The sequence below is a fragment of the Leguminivora glycinivorella genome, chromosome 11, assembly GCF_023078275.1.
Source record: "Leguminivora glycinivorella isolate SPB_JAAS2020 chromosome 11, LegGlyc_1.1, whole genome shotgun sequence".
Taxonomy (NCBI): domain Eukaryota; kingdom Metazoa; phylum Arthropoda; class Insecta; order Lepidoptera; family Tortricidae; genus Leguminivora; species Leguminivora glycinivorella.
Genome location: NC_062981.1, coordinates 2,171,627 through 2,191,294, shown reverse-complemented (window position 1 = coordinate 2,191,294; position 19,668 = coordinate 2,171,627). Strand labels below are relative to the sequence as shown.

Sequence of the window (19,668 nt, the reverse complement as noted above, 5' to 3'; positions counted from 1 at the left end):
GCCATAAGCAATTATTGCCATATTAATTGTTGCCCATATTATTACCTATCCTAACCTACTTTCTGATAGCAGTTTCATTTTCCAGGGGTCACAGTTCTAACCTAACCTAACCTACTTTTCCAGCAGTTTCATTCTCCAGGGGGTCACAGTTCTAACCTAACCTAACCTACTTTCTGATAGCAGTTTCATTTTCCAGGGGGTCGCAGTTCTAACCTAACCTAACCTACTGTCTGATAGTGATAGTATTTTCATTTTCCGGGGGTCACAGTTCTAACCTAACCTAACCTACTTTCTGATAGCAGTTTCATTTTCCAGGGGGTCACAGTTCTAACCTAACCTAACCTACTTTCTGATAGCAGTTTCATTCTCTAGTCTTTCTAGAACCTATTATAGTAGTTTTCGATTCTGCCAAAGCATATTATGGAAATTGACTTTTCTGGACGCTAATTTGTATGACAAATGATGGTATGGAATGTGGTAATTACGGATTTCGATGATTCTGACAAATTACATTATGGAAACTGACTTTATGGGAAACAAAGTTTCTGGCACTAGATTAATATAGTAAACAATGATTATGGCATAAGATGTTATGAGAAACAATATTATGATTGTTGAATAGGATGGCAAATAAAATTATGGCAAATGAAATTCTGGCAAATGGGGGTATCCCCTCTACCTGCCTATACTAACTGCAATGGTCGTGACTCTTAAATTCTGTGTATGTATGTGTAGGTTTGGTCTGCAATACTGCGACTTGCCAACGATGTTGTCAAATGTTGCGACTCTACTGAGACCTATGGCTCTGGATATCGATGGAAAAGGTAAATAAGTACTTAAGTATTTTTAAATACGATAGCAGAACTTAGGAAACGTAGTAAATTACATCCAATGTCGAGAACGGCAGCTAAATAAATTTTAAAACGTGCTCAGAGTCTGTGTGGAAAAAGAAGAGCTCCAGAAAGTCATCAATTCTATGACTCTATCCGCACAGACTCTATACCTACGTACAGCGTTGTACCCGGCGATAATGATTGCTCGTCGTAGAGCGTTGTCTCTTTCTTGCTTATGTGACGTTAATTGTCTCTTTCCAAAGGCCGACGTACATTCTTTATCGCCGTTTACTGTAGTGAATTAATGCTGTTTCCGATAAAAAAAACCCAAGTAGGAAAAATCCTTTCACAATAGGGAATGAAGTCCCATTATCATAAATTTTCCTAATCGCGAAAGAAACTCGTATACCAACTGAAATTCCAGGGACTCCAATAGTGTTCGTGGTTCTCCTGGTAGTCGCAGTGATCGTGTACTTCTACGTGTACGTGGTGTCTGTGGCATGGTTCGTCTTCTGGCGAGAGACCGAAGACCTGGTGGCAGTCATGGTCATCCTCTCGCTGGGCATCGCCAGCATCATCTGCGTGGTTAAGATGTTCTCTTTGCATCTGAACAGGTACCTACAACTTGCGTTATCTCGGCTTTTTGCCACGGCTCATGGAAGCCTGGGTACGCTTTGACAAAACATTTTGAAAAAACCCCCGACCGCGACATAGTGGACCGATTTTCATGAAACATGGCTAAGAATACTCCCGACTAACTCAGCTTTCAAACAAAAGAAACTAAATCGAAATTGGTTCATCCGTTCGGGAGCTACGATGCCACAGGCAGACACACACACAGACAGACAGACAGGCAGACAGACACGTCAAACTTATAACACCCCGTCGTTTTTGCGTTAAAAAAAGAGTAAACATTAAAAAGGGACAACATCGTTGTGTCGTCTCGTTTTCTCACATAGGTACTCGTATACTGATAAGAAAGGAATGACACAACTCACACAACGATGTTGCCCACATGTGTCTTTCTTGGTCTCGTAAGCTGATCCTTATTTATACTTACATTTTGATGTCTTAGATATAGGCACTAAATAGTGGAATGCATTTAAGAAACCCACGACGGCCGCAGCATTTTCGCATTAGATCCTATAGAAAGCTTTTCCACCAAGAACGACTCAGAGCACGGCCCCTTTCCCTTCTCTCTGAGCCGATGGCCCCAAGTTTAATAATTATGACGTTTTATTTACACTACACAATACTTTTACGAAATTCGGTTTGATAACAAAATAAAACCCTATCAATATTGTTCCCAGCAAGCGCGCAAGGAAAGCATTTGTGGCATACTTAGCATTCGACAAGCGAATACATCGAGACAGCCGAATGTACCAGAACCTCCTCAAAACCCTACGGATTGTGAAGCGTCGAGCCATCTTCGTCTGGGTCCTCATGATCAACAATGGCCTGATCTATGTGGTGAAGCCACACCTGCTGCCTGGAAAGCATTTAATAGAAGACTTGCAAGTTATTTATGGTTAGTAAAAGTACAAGTTAAAGCCCGCTACACACCTACAGTTAGATTAGACATACATGACAGTTACGGAATAAGATAACTTCCCATAATAACTTCCTACGCTTTTACTTCATTCAACGTGTGGCTGTGCAGTCTTCGTAATCTGGTCCATAAAGTTACTTTACTTAGCTACTTATAAAAATAATCCGATTCTTCTTCTAATCTATCCAACTGAACGGTTTATTTATATTTCTGGTGTCTAGATACCGGCACACTTTCCTAAGTACTTACCTAGCATGTTTTTCAAATTTCCTTACTATTCTTAATTTTTTCAGGACTAGAACCGATGTATGAATCGCCAAACTTCGAGCTGGCTCACATTCTAGTGGGCACTGCCGTGATGCTGCTTGTTTACGCAGCAGGGAACATCGGCTGCCTCCTATTCGTCATGACGGGCTACATAGAAGCACAAATGACAGCCCTGAGCCAAGAGCTACTCCATCTCTGGCCCGACGCCCAAGCGTTGACCTTCGAAGACGTTCGAAATGAAAAGAAACTAAGAAATAAATATATTAAACAACAGCTAGAATTCATCGTTCAAGCCCATGCTGCCAATTTAGCACTATTACGATTAACTGGACGCATTTTTAGCAACTCCATAGCTGTCGAATTCTGTTTACTAGCGGTATCTCTTATTGTAGAATTACTAGGTGGATTAGAGAACACGTATCTACAGATACCCTTCGCATTAACTCAGGTCTCCATGGATTGTTTTACAGGACAACGCCTTATTGATGCGAGTATAACATTTAAAGAGGCGGTGTATGATTGTAAGTGGGAGAACTTTGATGTGCAGAACATGAAACTTGTGTTCGTGATTCTACAGAATTCGCAGACGATGGTGCTTTCCGCGGGGGGCATTGCAGAGCTTCGATACACTAGCCTTATGACAGTTATTAGGACTATATATTCGGGATATGCGGCGCTGCGCTCTACAATGCACGGTGAAAAACCAAAACCAGGCCAATAACAGTTCTTAATCACTATTTTTGAAATTAGTCATTTTAAAGCAACTTTAGTAAATAAATAATAAAAAAATAGACGTCAATGTTAGTTTCATTCCATTAAATTACCTACACAGTTACCTACTGCCTCATATCGAAATAAAATTAACCTCCGAGAGTGACGGCAATAGCAGAGCAGGGCAGACTTGTCAGTCAGACTATATTGCTTATATGTATACTTTGCTGCGCTTGCTAACTTTAGATAAAAGCAATACCCAAACGCAAAAAGTCACTGTGACAGTGTCACAAAACGTAAATAAAAGTTGTAAAAACATAACGCAAGGTTCTAAAGAAAAATATTTTAATATCTAATATGAATAACTTTATATTCACAATATCTTACTAAACATGAAGAGAAACACGCACCTATTCGATCTTTACTGGGAAGATATTATAATGTCTCACATTATACCTCACCTCACCATACGGGAGTGTTTCAATTTTCGCTGCGTATCCAAAACCTGTCTTCAGATAGTAAACATGTATTTTACTAAGATAAAAGCATTGAAACTGATGAATCAAGGTTTCTCGCCACACACGTTCAGTGTAAGTTACATAAAAATATTAAAATAACCTTGAAATAATGTAACAAATATGGAGTCATTATGTTGTGTTTATTTTCGCAGGTATTCGCATCAAACTGTTCCAAGCTTACAGTGTTAAACCTGAATCGATGCTCATCAGTGACAGATGCAGATCTGATCCCAGTTTTAAGGCATAACGTAAATTTGGTAAATTTAAACCTAAGTCAGTGTAATAATTTGTCTGCAAAATGTCTGCAGCCAGTAATTCTGTATTGTAATAATTTACGTACGCTGAAACTAGCACGTTGCTCGTGGCTGACGACGGGGGCGATGGAGGCTCTAGCTTTACACCAGTGTATGCTGGAGGATGTAGATTTGTCTCATTGCTTGACAATCTCTGAGGGTTGCATACTTATATTTATTAAAAAGTTTAGACTCCTTAGGATATTTAATTTAGAAGGCAATAAGCAGATAACAGATAAGTGCTTGTATGCCATGTCGAAGAATAGTTGTGTATTGAAAATGCTCAATCTGGGAGGGTGCTCGGACATCACAGACAAAGGAGTGAGGTGAGTCATGCCTTTCCATGTTAACTTTACAATTGTCACAGTTTTGCTATATGACCTATATTATTATCAGCTAGGATTGTGTGAATTTACTGTCACTGATCCAAAACCTTTTATAGGGCAACTGTCTCACATAATTAATATGCTAAATTTTTTCAAGTTTTACCCTAAGGCCCTCTTGCAGCAACCACTTAACTCAGGGTTAGTGGGCTGTCATCCGTCAAATTCCATATAAAATGGTGGGTTAACCCTCGGGTTAACCCTCCATTTTTGTTGGTGCAAGTGGCCCTAAAAGGTTAGAGTAGGCAGAATATTATCTAGTTGAATATTATCCATCTTGAAATATGAAGTTTGTCTTTTTGCACTTTATATTGTATAAAATTTGTTAGATTAGGGATGAGGCTTGAATTGAAGATTTTTTCATTCTCACCCATTAACAGAACAATTCCCATTAACAATCAATATCGTTGAAAACTAGTTACAGATTATCAAATATTTCAATTACTTTTTCAGAGCACTAGCCCTTCACTGCCCTAACCTAGAGGGCCTTCTAGTCCGAGGCTGCACAAAGGTGACGGAGAACAGTCTCCAGCTGATGCGGCCACGGGTGACCCTGGACCGGAGGCCTGTGGACCCAGTGCCCAGGCCTATCTACATACAGATATAAAGCATAATTCATAATTCTTTATTGCAAACCATGGTTACAGTACAGGTATTGAATGTAGTATGATGTCTCACATGGACCCTGCAAGGGCACAGCATATAATAACTTATCATTAAATTTTATTATTATTATTAAAAAAAAAGAATAAATTAAACATTGAAAACATATATATATAGGTAAAAAAACATTAATCCATAGAATTTATCATAACATAAAATAGTATACTCAAATAAATAATTAATTGTTGTGAGTTTCATATTTCAAATTTAATAATAATTAGAAGTAGGTAGGTGTAAGTTAATCAATCAATAGAAGGTGTCTCCAACGTCGTCATCAAAAAAATCTTTTAATTTGTAGTAACACTTATTTATCAGGAAGTCTTTCAACATCTTATTAAATTTCTTGTTGTTTTCTTGACCTTTAATATTATCTTGAAGGTGGTTATAAATTTTAACCGCCATGACATTTGGACTTGCACTATGGAGTTTGAGGTTAGAGGTTGATGGCAAAGCACAGACCAATCCCTATAGACATCCATTACAAGACGACTCGCGGTCGCCAGCCTTCCTAGTATTTGCACTGATATAAGCGCGGGCGCTCGCCGTGCCCGATCAGTATCGACCAAGTAACAGACCCGAAAGCAGCGCGTGTTTTTCGCACTAAAAAATTGGAAAAGGGTATTTTGATGCCTTAAAGATGTCCACCTGTAGTGTGAAATGGTGTGGAAAGGTAACAAGAAGCTCAAATTTAAAAACAGACGGCATTACATTCCACAAATAAGTCATATTTATAATTTATTCAGAGCCGGCATAGGTCAGGTTACATTGGCCACTTACGCGTCAGTAGAGGGACAGTCATACTTCTGTCCCTTTTCATCTGGCGCGACTGCCCGCCGTCCTTGAAACGGCCAATCACAGCGCGCTTAACACATTCCCCGCCCGCTCCTCGCACCCCAAACACTGGTGACTCGTATCGCGAACAAAATATACAGGATTGCCACTCTATAGGAGGTTCTCTGTGCGGCAAAGCTAAATTATATTTGTACCTTGTAAGCATGGCCAGAAATATGTGATTATGGTTGCAGTTATTGTCATGTATGTGATGACAGTTGGGTATGTTGTTCATTCAGTTTGTGGCTTTTAAAATCTGGAACATGGATTTTTACAGCCGTTAGAAATATAACTTAAAATCGAACTATTACTAGAACTTTTGAAAGTGAGAATATGGATTGTAACGTCTGTTACAAGTTTATCTTAAAATCGGACAATGTAATATGTCTTTGATGTTCTAAATTGCTATTCAGGCAGGCAAGCACGGTCGTGTGATAAACCGTCCTTTTCAAACTATTTGTAAGCGCGATAGGGATGCACCAGAGCGATAAAGTTTATTCAACTAGTGTGCGTGTGTGTGGAGAATAACTGGACAAGCACCCATACACGAAGAAATCCAGAGGCAGAAATGGCATTGGATTGGACACATCCTCAGAAAACCTGATACCCACCTATCCAAAATGGCCCTCACCTGGAATATACCCGGAAAGCGCAAACCATGCCGCCCTAAATCGATCTGGCGTCGCTCGGTTCAGCAGGAGCTCAGGGTACTAGGCATGGGGTGGGAGGAGGTTACCCAAACTGCCCAAGACCGGAGTAAATGGAGAAATATGATTCGAGCCCTACACCCCAGCAGAGGGTAACAGCATGTAAAGAAGAGAAGAAGGAACTAGTGTGCAGGTATCTATCTATAGACAGTGACTTTAGCTAAATGAAATGTATAAAGTTACTTAAAGAATCTAGAACTTATCATAAGTTGATTTTTTGTGATTTTACTATATGTGTTGTATTTGCCTGTTTATTTCCTAAACTGCACTATACAGTTGAAAATATACAAAAGATAGGATAGATACTTGGGTTAATTTATATGAACAGTTTGTGGTTACTTCATGAAATTAATTGTGGTCAGTGGTACTTGATCAGTTTGCGACTGTTCCATAGAGTAAGACCGTTTTCACATTATCCGATCCGATATCGGATGTCGGAAGGATTAAAATAGAAAACATCCAAGATCCATGTATATCCGATATCGGATCGGATAATGTGAAAACGCACTAATTGTGTGAGGGAATGTGCCATGCGTTTAAATGTTATGTGATAATTCAGTACCTGTACAATAAGAATTCTGTATTTTGTTGTATTTTATAATTTTTGGTGACAGGATTTCATACTAGGTTTTTCAACTTGCTGTCACAATGCGGAGGTTTCTAGGAGGGACCGGCGTGTGGCCCTACAAACCTTCATGAGGTCTTCAGCTCTAGAGTTTTTTTTATGAGATAGGAGGCAAACCAGCAGACAGGTCACCTGATGGTAAGCGATCACTGCCGCCCATGGACACCCGAAACACCAGGCCCCGTAGCCGAATGGCATTTCTGCGACGCGAAACGCCACCGAAATGCAATCTATCTCTATCGCTCTTGCGTATTGGCGCGACAGAGCCAGCGGCCTTTCGATCGGCATCTGGCATCGCAGAACTGCGACACGAAACTAAAATGAAACGCCGTGAAAGGTAGTCAGGCTCTGTCGCGCCAATACGCAAGAGCGATAGAGATAGATATCTACGAGCGTTCCGTTTAGTGAGCGTTTCGTGAGCGTTTGTACCATTCGGCTACGTACCCTGAAGTGTTGGAGGTGCGTTGCCGGCCTTTAAGATGGAGGTGTACTCTCTTTTCTAGGAAGGTTTGTAGGTCGACGTATCGGTCCTAAAAGATACTACTTCGGTTGATTTTAAAAAGCTAGGATACGCAGCATTCTTGGGTCGACCAGCTGGTGGCCGTCCGGCGGGTCGACCCAGGTATCGCTGGGAGGACAGTGTGGTGGCGCATCTGCGTCGGCTTCAAGTCAGTGACTGGCAAGAGGCTGCGCAGGATCGGGACAGGTGGCGATCTCTCGTTTCGGAGGCCAAGATTCACTTTGGATCACTGAGCCAAAATAGTTTAGTTTTGTAGTAGGATACGCTTCCGAAGCGTGTGATTGTGACGTTGATGGGCCATTTTTTTCTAAGTTGTCCACCCCACTTTTTTTATTTAGAAATTTTTATGTGTTTTCCACTCAGAATCGCGAGCTCTTTCAATCCTAATAGGAGAAAAAAAGTGTCCTAAGGTTTTTTCCCATTCTGTTACCATTTTTTCATACATTTTGTATGGCGGTAACGGAGGGAATGGAAGGTTCGAAAAAATGTATGGAAATCTTGGGACATTTCTTTTCTCCTATCAGGATCGAAAGAGCTCTCGATTATGAGTATGAATCGCGTAAAAAATACCCATGTTACAAAAAAAATGGCCCAGATACAGTTTGACCAAAAAGAGTAGAATTAAAAAGAGGCAACATTGTAGTGCCATCCTTTTCAAATCAATATGTGTGAGAAAACGGGACGACACTACAATGTTGCCACTTTTTGATTTGACTCTTTTTGGCCAGACTGTAACAGATACACTCTATCTATCTATCTATGATACGTTTAGGTGAAATGTTTCAAATGAAATGTAATTTATTTATATTAAAATATTTAAAACAAGTCACCTACCTCTTTACATGTGATATATTTTATTATGTTAGTAACTCGATTGAAATATTTTAATTAAGTTTGACTCTCATTTAGTGTTTTTTTTTTTATTTTAATACAATTTTATTTAAAAATTTAGTATTTTAAGCTGAGTTTACACCTGCAAGTCATTGCTGCAAGTTTTGAAACAGGGGTACATTGCAAGAAAGAGATGCAGATATTTGCCACTCACTCTTACCCATAGTTGCATCTCAAAACTTGCAGCAATAACTTGCTGGTGTTAACTCAGCTTTATTAGTAAAAAAAAGTTGGCTATTACATACTTTACTTTAACATACTTGTCCTTATGGGCTTATGCAGCGTACTATTGCTGTCTACTAGAGACCAAAGTGTAGCATAATTTCGAGCAACGCCCTCAAGTCATCGGTTCTACGTGTAATGTGCCCCGCCCACTGCCACTTAAGTTTAGCCGGCCGGTTTGGGATGGCCGTTGGGGCGGAAAGGTTCTCGAGTGGCGACCGCGTATCGGAAGACGCAGCGTGGGTAGATCCCCCACAAGGTAGACTGATGACCAGGGTGACTAGCCGAATGGCACAATCGCTCACGAAACGAAGCGCTAGTAGATATCTATCTCTATCGCGCTTGCGTATTGGCGCGACAGAGCCAGCGGCGTATCGCTTTCGTTTGGCGTCGGAGAAATGCCATTCAGCTACGGGGCCTGGTGAAGGTCGCAGGAGTCCGCTAGATGCGAGTGGCATAGGATAGGTCATTGTGGCAATCTTTGGGGGAGGCATATGTCCAGCAGTGGACGTCTTTCGGCTGATATGATATAATGATGATGACATCAAGTCAGGGCCGTAACTAGTGCGAGGTATGCCACTGCTTGCGTATGACGTGAATTATAAGTATTTTGTGGGTTACTATATCGGTGAATTAGATAAGATTTTATAGAAATAAGTAGTTAATTTCACGTGACCGCGACCGTTATATCTATCTCATATTCATGTCAGTGGCCGATCGTAAGATCCGGCAGGGGGACCGATATTTGAATCTCGAACGCATGAATTCGCCGTTCGAAAGTCTGTGGAAAACGACGTAATGCGTTCGATATTCAAAAATCGGTCCCCAGATCGTGAAATATTTAGGTATATCGTGGTGAGTGAAAATCATTGCCAGAAGAGAAGAAGATATACACCTAATATTTTCTAGTTTTAATCGAATACAAAATGTTGAAAAGGACCAAAACAATGTTCCAAAGTATTTAACTACTTAAGTACCTTTAATAACGAAGATTTTTATTATAATTTATTTATTAATTGGTTTAAAGATAGGTACAATACAGGATACATGTGCATATATTGATTTTCTCGAATGTATTTGAAACACGAATAAATAGTAAACAAATGTATTCGGGTTTGAGCATGTTTCTAACATATTATTCAGCATAATGTATGCTTAATCGCCTACATTTACAATAGTTTACCTAAATTGTCCGCCTACTAGATTTGGTAATTTGTAAAAATAAAAACATGCGTTTAGGTGTATGGTGACGGCAGGGCCGGATCAAGGGTAGAGCGGCCGCCCCCGGTGCCTAATTGTAGGGGGCGCCAAAAAGTAAAATGTTTTAAGGCATAAGTGAACAGGCATCTTCTGGGCGAGCTCACTCCATCGTAGGCCACGTCTTTGCCTTTGGCTAGTCTGTGGTCAAGAGTAAGCCCATTTATAATAAAAAAAAAAAAAAAAAAAAAAAAAAAAAAAGGCTGCTTTCAAAAAAAACGTCAAAAGAATGTAAAATTGATAGTTTTAGTCGGTGAAATACTACACTTTCCGTTATCCAATAGATTTATTTAATTCAAGTTCCAGTTAGAGCATCTTATTATCTTGATTTTTATAAGACTGGATTTTTGAAAAGTAACTCATTAAATTAATTATGAAATTTTCTCTAATGCACGTTTAGAAAAACGCACCTATAGAGCTGAATCAGTCGATCTTATTTGTAAAATTTCAACAATTTTGAATATTTAAACGGGTAAATTTATAATTCGTATATCCTGTACCACAATCATTTCAGACTAGATTTTTATTTTAAGTTTTTGAAAAAGAGTAAACTAGCCTAAGGCGAATTCAATTTTTTTCAGAAATTACCTAAAATTAAGTGACAATTTCTTTGAAAATCTACATCATATCGAAGTAAGTTTTGTACTAAATTAATCTGCAACGTTTACTTAAATTGCTGTTATGCCTTAGTGATTATAAATTGCTATTATTGATTTTTGCAAATTTTTTGAAAACGAGCCTTCACCGGTACAATTATTACCACTTTTGGACATTTTCTCATATTTTGTTAGACCAAGTAGAAAAAGTCCTATAATGTGATATATATTTATAAACTACTCGCAAAGCCCTTTAATTTGATACCACACACGGTATGATCAAGCGCTCGGTTGCGATTTCACTATTTTTAACACGAAAGCCCTCTTAAGGCCGCTGTACACACACATGGGGCCAACGGTTGGGTTGGACCTACCCTTGGCCAAGCGTGTAGAGGGCTGCTTGGCCGTATGTTGGCAGTTGGCGCCAGCGCTGGCCGGCCAACCGACTGGTGTCGGTTTTTTGTCCACACATCAAATGGCCCCTGTACACACATGGCCAACGGTTCCACCAACCCCCTTGGCCAAGCGTGTAGAGGGCTACTTGGCCGTAAGTTGGCAGTTGGCGCTTGCGCTTGCCGGCCAACCGATTGGTGTCGGTTTTTTGTCCACACATCAAAGGATCTTGGCGCCAATGGCCAACTGCGTTTACACGTTGGCGCTTCATTCAGTTGGTCGTCAGCCGTCAGAGAGGACGGTAGTGAAATATTTACGAAAATAATAAGTTTATCTATGTCAATAATAGTGTAGATTTTAGGAAATAAAATAACCTTGCAAATGTTTAATGTATTTCCTAAAAAAGATAAATGTTCTTATCATAATATTCAAAAAATTGTTAATATTTCAAATAATTTAATTTTACTACGGGGTTATTATTTTTTAATCAAATTTTTCTGTCAACGTCTATGATCTAGAATTTCCTAGACTTTTCCATTCCACGTCCATCTTTCATGAAGAGCCAATGCCAAGTGATTGGTTCGCCAATGTGTAAACAGCGGCTCTTATCTTGGCCAAGGGGTTTCACAAAGGGCTGGTGGAACCGTTGGCCATATGTGTACAGCGGCCAAAAGGATCTTGGCGCCAATGGCCAACTGCGTTCACACGTTGGCGCCTCATTCAGTTTGTCGTCAGCCGTCAGTAAGTGAAAGATTTACGAAAATAATAAGATTATTTAAACCAATAATAGTGTTGATTTTAGGAAATGCAATACCCTTGCAAATCTTTAATGTATTGGCTAAAAAAGATAAATGTGCTTATCAGAATATTCAATTTTTTTTTAATATTTCAGATAATTTAATTTTATCACGAGGTTATTATTTATTAATTAAATTTTGCTGACAACGTGAATGACCTATATTTATCTAGCCTTTTCCATTCTACGTCCATCTTTTATGAAGGGCCAATGCCATGTGATTGGTTCACCAATGTGTAAACAGCGACTCTTATCTTGGCCAAGGGGGTGCTCCAAAGGTTGGCCCCATGTGTACAGCGGCCATTAACAATGGCGCCAAATGATATCTCGCTCTACACCAGTGGTGGGCAAACTTTTTTCAAAGGTGGCCAAAATATGGAGGAATTTTAAGAGGCAAGCCAGATTTACACCAAAAATGCATTTTTACTATGAACATATTGCGCTGTCCCATGTTATTATTTTGTTAAACTCTTTCAAGTGGTCATTGAAGAAATATGTAGCTGTGTAGTAGATACCTACATAATTTTATTATAATATTAAATCAAACTAGGTAGGCCAATATCTATAGTTTTAACGGGTATTGAGCAATGTATATAATATTGTGATTTTTGATATTTTCGCAATATTTATTGTGTAAAGTTTCGTTTATGTGAACGTGGCTTACCTAGTATTTGTAGAGTTTTTAGTTCAAATTAAATGAAAATTAATAAATCTTATAAAAACGAATACTAACCTTTTATTCATTTTTTAACGTCGTGGTTTAATGGTTTTTAACCCCCGACGCAAAAACGACGGGGTGTTATAAGTTTGATGTATCTGTCTATCTGTCTGTGTGTGTCTGTCTGTGGCATCGTAGCTCCCAAACGGATGAACCGATTTAGATTTAGTTTTTTTTTTTTTCGTTTGAAAGCAGAGTTAGTCTGGAGTGTTCTTAGCCATGTTTCATGAAAATCCGTCCACTATATCGTGGTCGGGGGCTTTTTCAAAATTTTAATTTTCTGGTTAGGTTTTCTATTATTTGAGTGGGTGTCACGTTCGATACGCTTACGAGTCTTACGATCCTCTCCATGTAGAGTACAAGTTTGGAGGTTATAGATGTTTAACATTCGCGAGACATATTTAAATATACGATGGTACCTACGTTAATATATCGTATCATGCTCTCACTCCGTGCACGGAGTCTGTCCGCCGCGAGCACTCATACCTGATGATGAGTCTCCATATGCCTCGAAACATGTCGCCAATCACGTTATATTAACGTGAGTACGAGAACATCCGTCTATTTAAGGTGGAGGTTAGCTGCCTGGGAATGGTTTTAAATAATAAACTCATCTTTTCACAAAATTATATTTTGTGTGATAACACCTGCTACATGTCTTACTGTTATTGTATTTACAATAATACTACACATTAGTAACAATAACATTCATAACCTTGGGGCGCAGTAACAAGTAGTCCACATAGAGAAAACTACCTGTTACTAAAAACTGCTTTCTGGTACAACGCAAATCTCTTGTTATACTCGTCGCCAAAACTAATCAAATCACTGAGTAACTAAAGCCCATGACAAGTGGTCAATAACTCATACTCCGTAGCGAATGATACTGACAGACAGTTGCGTACCCTTTGCCACGGAGCTATAGCGATTGACCACTTGCCTAAGGGCCCAGCATGGAATAATTATCGCCCGAATATGCGATATAGCTTGTCAAGCCATTGCTGTTCCATAAGTTAGTTGCTACTTTCATGGTGCCTTCAAAAGCTGTGGTGTGCGTTGATCACCAGTACGCAGTTTTACAATGTCCCTGAAACGAGCAACGGCCGCTCGGTAGCATCGGAACTATTACAATTTTTCGAATAATTTCCATTCAGTAACAAGCACATCGGCATCATTATATAATTATTAGCAATTTAAAAAATTCAAAATTTTACATCAGCACAGCGTGGTTAGTTACTTTAATAAACTGTATATAAATCTATATTAATTGCTTAAATGCAAACAATAATTAAGGTTGGGGAATAACTTATGTTTTAATACCTTTTAGACTCCTGTAGGTTAAAATTTTGGAAAAACCACGCTCGGGATTGCTCTCCTTTCTGATAATTTTTCACGTTCAAATGTTAGTTATTGATAATTTTCACATCAGTCCCGATGGCACCGAGAGCCGGCAGATCTTTAGCAAAATTCAACTGACGGTCGGCGGTGCGCCTCTTAACACAATTTAATGTACGTGCAGAAACTAAACGCAACTAACCTAAAAAACTTAAAACGATACGCAAAATTAAGTGTTAATAACATTTGGCAATAAATTACTGGGATAACACGAAATAATCCTTAAGCGAAACATAACTATCTTAATTAAAACGTTTAAAACCTACGAGTGTAAAAGAATACAAAATATAAAAAAAAACGATAACCGTCATTTAGGCCTGTTCGTCACTGGTGTCGGTAATTTCATACAAATTTAGTTTCCAACCATACAAATATAGGAACAAAAATCTCAAAAATATTTGGACTTTCGTCATTCGCACAGATAATTCATAAAAAAATAATTCAATTATTACGTAATTCATTAAATTTTACACAAAATGACAGTTTAATATGATCGGGAAACTATCTGTGTGTGAAATTAGCTTCAAACAATCTATCCAGCGGAACGAATCCATTCTGCTACCGGTATCACAATTACAAATGAAAATCATAATCTATCTTAGTGATACTACTTACGCGATCTATATACAGCCTTGTGTTAACTAAACGTAATACATGTACAATATCTTACACGGAAATTAAGCAGAGGACGAGAAAGAGGCACTTCGAAGAACAGATTAAATTTAAATTATAAATTAAGTCGTAGACCGAACGCTCGGTCGGTGTTCGCGTACATTACATACACTGTATACAAAATATACATACTCCGTTAGACATACGATAATGCGATCCGCAAAACAATTGCACTTTTCAACAAAACCAAAGACTTAACTAATTTCTTTGGGAATCGAGAATATATTAATTTATTATGATTCATTACGCATCGGACGATCACAATACGGGGTCGACACAAACCGGTACATACAACAGCGAATACGTTTTATTGCACTATATAATTATGCTACATCTCCGCCGGTCAAATGAGGGTATTTAAATTACAAATTATCCGCAATTTTGTACTCTGTTCAGCTTCGACGATACCGCGCGAGATCGCCACGCTAAAGCCGGATCGGGCGACCGAAGCGGATCTACGCTATATACACTAACTTATTTGTACTTAGGATAAGGGTTTGGTGGTGTCGCGTCACAGACGTCCGTCACAAACACTGGAATGGCGCACCGAGGAGGGCTCCGGCTCGGGCTTGCGGCGGGGCTACCGGCGCATGGTGGAGTTGAGGCTCTGCAGCCCGAGCGCGGGCGGCGCGTTGATGTAGCCGTACGCGTACACGTTGGGCTGCTGCGCGCGCGGGTCCTGCGCCGAGTACTGCACCGGCGTGTTCACGTTCATCATCTGCAGGTTGTTGAACTGCTGCTGCGGCGGCATGCGGTACGAGTTGGCGAGCCCCACGCCCACGCCGTACTGCGAGATGATGTGCGAGTTCAGGTTGGGCGACATGCGCGACGTCGGCGCCATCTGCATGTGTTGCATCGGCGACAGGTTGCCTGGAACTGACACCACACATTGTACTAACGATCCCTACATAAATAGTTATTAGGCCCACACAGAGCGAAGCAAGTAGCATGTCTAAGTCCTATCGTGGCAAACGGTTACTGCAGACGTGATTCGGCCTAGACAGCGTGCGTTTTCTTCTTTCGATAAATTAGCTTCGGTAGATATCTATCGATAAACGTCAACATTTATGTTGGACGTTTGCCTCGCGACTTGTCTTGCTCTATTAGATTGTAGACCCAACTCATCCAACTAATAACCCACGGAAATAAACGTTTTATATTAGCGATATCAAGACGGTCGAATCGGTGTGTTCTTTTCACACTTTTTGTGAGCGATAGGCTATATCATACTAGTGTACTAGCTAGGCCCGCGGGTTAAAACAAAAAGTTGACATTATGTTGCACGAAAAAAAAACTGCTTAACCAAGCCTAGACACATAATCGTATGATAATTGATAGCAAATCCAATTGTACTTACTAGGCGCTGGCGCAGAATGGGTCCTCGTTCTTGCCGCATCAAGCTGGTTGGGCGCCGGGTAGTACTTGTGGTAGTGCTGCGTGCCGCCCGCCTGCTGTGCGTACTGTAACAAACACAAATTAATCAATATACATGTTAACATCCTTTTACAACGGACCCGGATAAGTTTTAAACTAACGGCCAAATAACATTAGGCCTTACTTATTATATTTTTGCCAGTTGCAAGCTTGCCATAGCTTAAGGTTGCGGTGTGTTAAGTTTAGCAATGCCCATGTAACAAACACCTTTAGTACCGGCACAGTATAAGGATAAATCAGTAGTTAATCTCCGGCAGCGGCGACGCGGTCGTTACTACTGCGCAAGGTCACGCAGGGTTGTACCTGTGCTACTGTCCTACTCGTAGTAACTGTGTATGGCGCTATGCTAGTACCAACGCTCTTTCTACCTTTTTATCTAATAAAGATTCAAGTACGTGTTTGCTGACGAAATCGTATTTACATAAAATGTTTGAATAGATGTTTGCACAATATTTAAGTAGGTACCAAACTTTCGAGCTAGATAGATCGCAGCATCTACCTAAATGTCGTTACAGATAAATCCTTATTGATTTTAATGTGTCATTCTAGCTTTAAATCTCACTTTTACGCCATTTACGTAAGCAATAATGTACCTAACACTGCAAAAATAAAACAACCACTTACTTTTCTGGGTGTCTAGGAATTCTAAAGAACATTCTGACATTTCCGCATTTTGAGAACTGTTCTCCATACACCCATAAACACTACAGTAACGAAAATATGTCTTCGGTGCTGACGTCATTTTTTCCCGAACTCAACACGTCAACACAGCGCGCGAACGCGGCCCCGACTGTCCAGCCCAATACTTACCAGTTTCGCATGTATTCGGTGCATATGGAGAGTAGTTTTCGACACACCGCGCGGAGTGAAGTTTGTTAGAAGAGTTATTACTGCTTTATACTGTGGTACCGGTAGCCGCCCTGTTAGCAAGTAAGGCCTGCTTTTTTTTTCATTGGGGGCCTAAAGGGCCTGGCCGGACTGCCATGGTAAAATCGCCCCTGGCTAAATATGAAATATTGATATGCAGGATTATTATATTGTTACTACTACTGAATATTATGCCTCAAACTATTTCCGTTTATGAAAAAAATTTAAAAAAAGAAATTTTGTTTTTTATTTTTTTCTTTAAAACCGCGTATCCGATTAACTTGTTCTTTGGATATTTTATAGATATATTAGGGATACATCAATTAAAAAAAAATTAACTTCCTGACTTTTTGTTAAGTACATTTTTTTTTTATTTATGTTTTAATTTTTTTTTTTTACCACATACGAGTTAGCGACACCTACTATATTTTCATATAATAATCGCGATTTTATACTCTATTACATATATTTTTATCAAAAATATTAATTTGGATCAACAATGTCAAAATAAGTTATTTATATATTATTACCCTTTAGTACTTAGTACGTTGCTCCTGGAAAGAGATGTATGAAAATTTTGGCATAATTAATGGAAGATTTTTTTAAATTGGGATATTTCCATTATAGGCCGAAGTTATTTTTCATCAACCCTCCCCACCCCTCCCCCCTCTGCGTCACCCATATACCCCCCCCTTAAAGAGCCGAAAATGCGATTTTTCTCGATTTCTGACAAAACCGATTAAGATACAGAAAAAGCGTATAGGAACGAAGTAATCCTTAATAAATTTACTACAAATCTCTCATAAACACTTTAGTGCTAGCACTTATAGTTTTCGCGCAATCCGTCACGAAAGTTGCTCCTTTCTTCAATTTTCTTTAATGAATGAAAAGTTTTCTCCTTAAATGCTTACGAAATCATCGGTTTGATAGTACTAAAATATTATAAACTCAAGAATTAATTTCAGGGGAAAAAATCACTACCATGGGCGGGACTTGAACTCACGGCCTCTAGATTGATAGATATGATAGATAAATAACGCTAGGGGTACCATTGATTCATATAGTAGAAAGCTGAAAAATTCGCTAACTAGAGATGAGCTTTTGGTGACTCAGTTGGTAGAGCCCTCGAATTTCTATCCAGAAGCCGTGAGTTCAAGTCCCATCCATGGTAGTGATTTATCCCCTTAATTTAATATAGTCATGAGTTTACAATATTTTAGTCGTATCAAACAAATTTCGACGATTTCGTAAGCATTTTGGGAGAACACTTTAATATTCTTTAAAGAAAACTGCAGCAAGGACCAACTTTCGTGACGGATCACGCGAAAACTATAAGTGCTAGCACTAAAGTGTTAATGAGAGATTTGTAGTAAATTTATTAAGTATTATTTCATTGCTACACGTTTTTTCTGTATCTTTAACGGTTTTGTCAATAATTTAGAAAAACCGCATTTTGGGCTCTTTAAGGGAGGGTAAAGGGGTGACGCAGAGGGGGGAGGGGTAGGGAGGGTTGATGAAAAATAACTTCGGCCTATAATGTACATATTCCAATTTAAAAAAAAATCTTCCATTAATTATGCCAAAATTTTCATACATCACTTTCCAGGAGCAACGTACTAAGTACTAAAGGGTAATAATACATAAATAACTTATTTTGACATTGTTGATCCAAACTAATATTTTTGATAAAAATATATGTAATAGAGTATAAAATCGCGATTATTATATGAAAATATAGTAGGTGTCGCTAACTCGTATGTGGTAAAAAAAAAAAATTAAAACATAAATTTAAAAAAAAAATGTACTTAACAAAAAGTCAGGAAGTTCATTTTTTTTTAATTGATGTATCCCTAATATATCTATAAAATATCCAAAGAACAAGTCAATCGGATACGCGGTTTTAAAGAAAAAAATAAAAAACAAAATTTCTTTTTTTTAATTTTTTTCATAAACGGAAATAGTTTGAGGCATAATATTCAGTAGTAGTACATGTAGTAACAATACGAATAATCCTGCATATCAATATTTCATATTTAGCCAGGGGCGATTTTACCATGGCAGTCCGGCCAGGCCCTTTGAAGGAAATTTAGAGGCGGGTTAGATTTATACAAAAAAATGCATTTTTACTACAATGCTGGCCAAACCCAACAATATTTAAAAGGACCGGTAGCGGGCCGGATAAAATCCTCTCGCGGACCGAACATGGCCCGCGGGTCGTATTTAGCCCACCACTGGTATGTCCCGTACCTGCTGGTGGTGGTGCTGCGGCGCCTCGGCCATCTGCTGCAGCTTGGCGAGCGAGCAGGAGGGCGCCCAGCCGCCGCCGTGGTACTGCTGCTGCTGCTGGAAGGACAGGTAGCCGCCCTGGTAGCCGGCACCGCCGGCCGCAGCTCCGCCGCCGGCTGTGTAAACATAAGGTCGTCGTGAAAGTCGGCGTGGTAGTCGATTTTAGGTTTTCGGTAGTGGGTAGCGAGCGTGGGTAGGTATATTTCGCTGACGCATGAGCGGGAGCCGTCCGCTGCTCATT

At 39.4% G+C, this 19,668-nt stretch overlaps 3 protein-coding genes across 7 annotated transcripts in view; 2 read left to right on the top strand and 1 right to left on the bottom strand.

Annotated features, from left to right (window-relative positions):
* Positions 1-697: 697 nt before the first annotated feature.
* On the top strand, positions 698-3,408 carry LOC125231207. Its single transcript, XM_048136582.1, has 4 exons — positions 698-824; positions 1,258-1,447; positions 2,144-2,361; positions 2,676-3,408. Exons 1-4 carry the CDS (start codon positions 698-700, stop codon positions 3,368-3,370), a joined length of 1,230 nt encoding a protein of 409 aa, XP_047992539.1. The 3' UTR covers positions 3,371-3,408.
* Positions 3,409-3,678: 270 nt separating this feature from the next.
* On the top strand, positions 3,679-5,654 carry LOC125231100 (F-box/LRR-repeat protein 15). Its single transcript, XM_048136447.1, has 3 exons — positions 3,679-3,950; positions 4,031-4,497; positions 5,008-5,654. Exons 1-3 carry the CDS (start codon positions 3,753-3,755, stop codon positions 5,159-5,161), a joined length of 819 nt encoding a protein of 272 aa, XP_047992404.1. The 5' UTR covers positions 3,679-3,752; the 3' UTR covers positions 5,162-5,654.
* A 7,734-nt stretch (positions 5,655-13,388) lies between these two features.
* The window catches only part of LOC125231450 (histone acetyltransferase KAT6B), a 47,262-nt gene continuing 40,982 nt past the window's right edge, over positions 13,389-19,668 (bottom strand). For 2 of the 5 annotated variants that reach the window (XM_048136908.1, XM_048136912.1), the window contains exons 9-11: positions 19,371-19,543; positions 16,198-16,300; positions 13,389-15,716 (exon numbers count right to left, since the gene is read on the bottom strand). In XM_048136908.1, the coding sequence (XP_047992865.1) occupies positions 15,421-15,716; positions 16,198-16,300; positions 19,371-19,543 (572 nt within the window). In that variant the 3' untranslated portion in view covers positions 13,389-15,420. The remainder of the gene's footprint in view (positions 15,717-16,197; positions 16,301-19,370; positions 19,544-19,668) is intronic. The other 3 variants (XM_048136909.1, XM_048136910.1, XM_048136911.1) reach the window with 3 other exon arrangements.

Coding starts and splice junctions, on each gene's coding strand:
- LOC125231207 (XM_048136582.1), top strand. CDS start 698: ATGGTCGTGACTCTTAAATTCTGTGTATGTATGTGTAGGTTTGGTCTG. Junction 1,448..2,143: donor TTCTCTTTGCATCTGAACAG/GTACCTACAACT, acceptor TATTGTTCCCAG/CAAGCGCGCAAGGAAAGCAT. Junction 2,362..2,675: donor AGACTTGCAAGTTATTTATG/GTTAGTAAAAGT, acceptor TAATTTTTTCAG/GACTAGAACCGATGTATGAA.
- LOC125231100 (XM_048136447.1), top strand. CDS start 3,753: ATGAAGAGAAACACGCACCTATTCGATCTTTACTGGGAAGATATTATA. Junction 3,951..4,030: donor TCTCGCCACACACGTTCAGT/GTAAGTTACATA, acceptor TTATTTTCGCAG/GTATTCGCATCAAACTGTTC. Junction 4,498..5,007: donor ATCACAGACAAAGGAGTGAG/GTGAGTCATGCC, acceptor TTACTTTTTCAG/AGCACTAGCCCTTCACTGCC.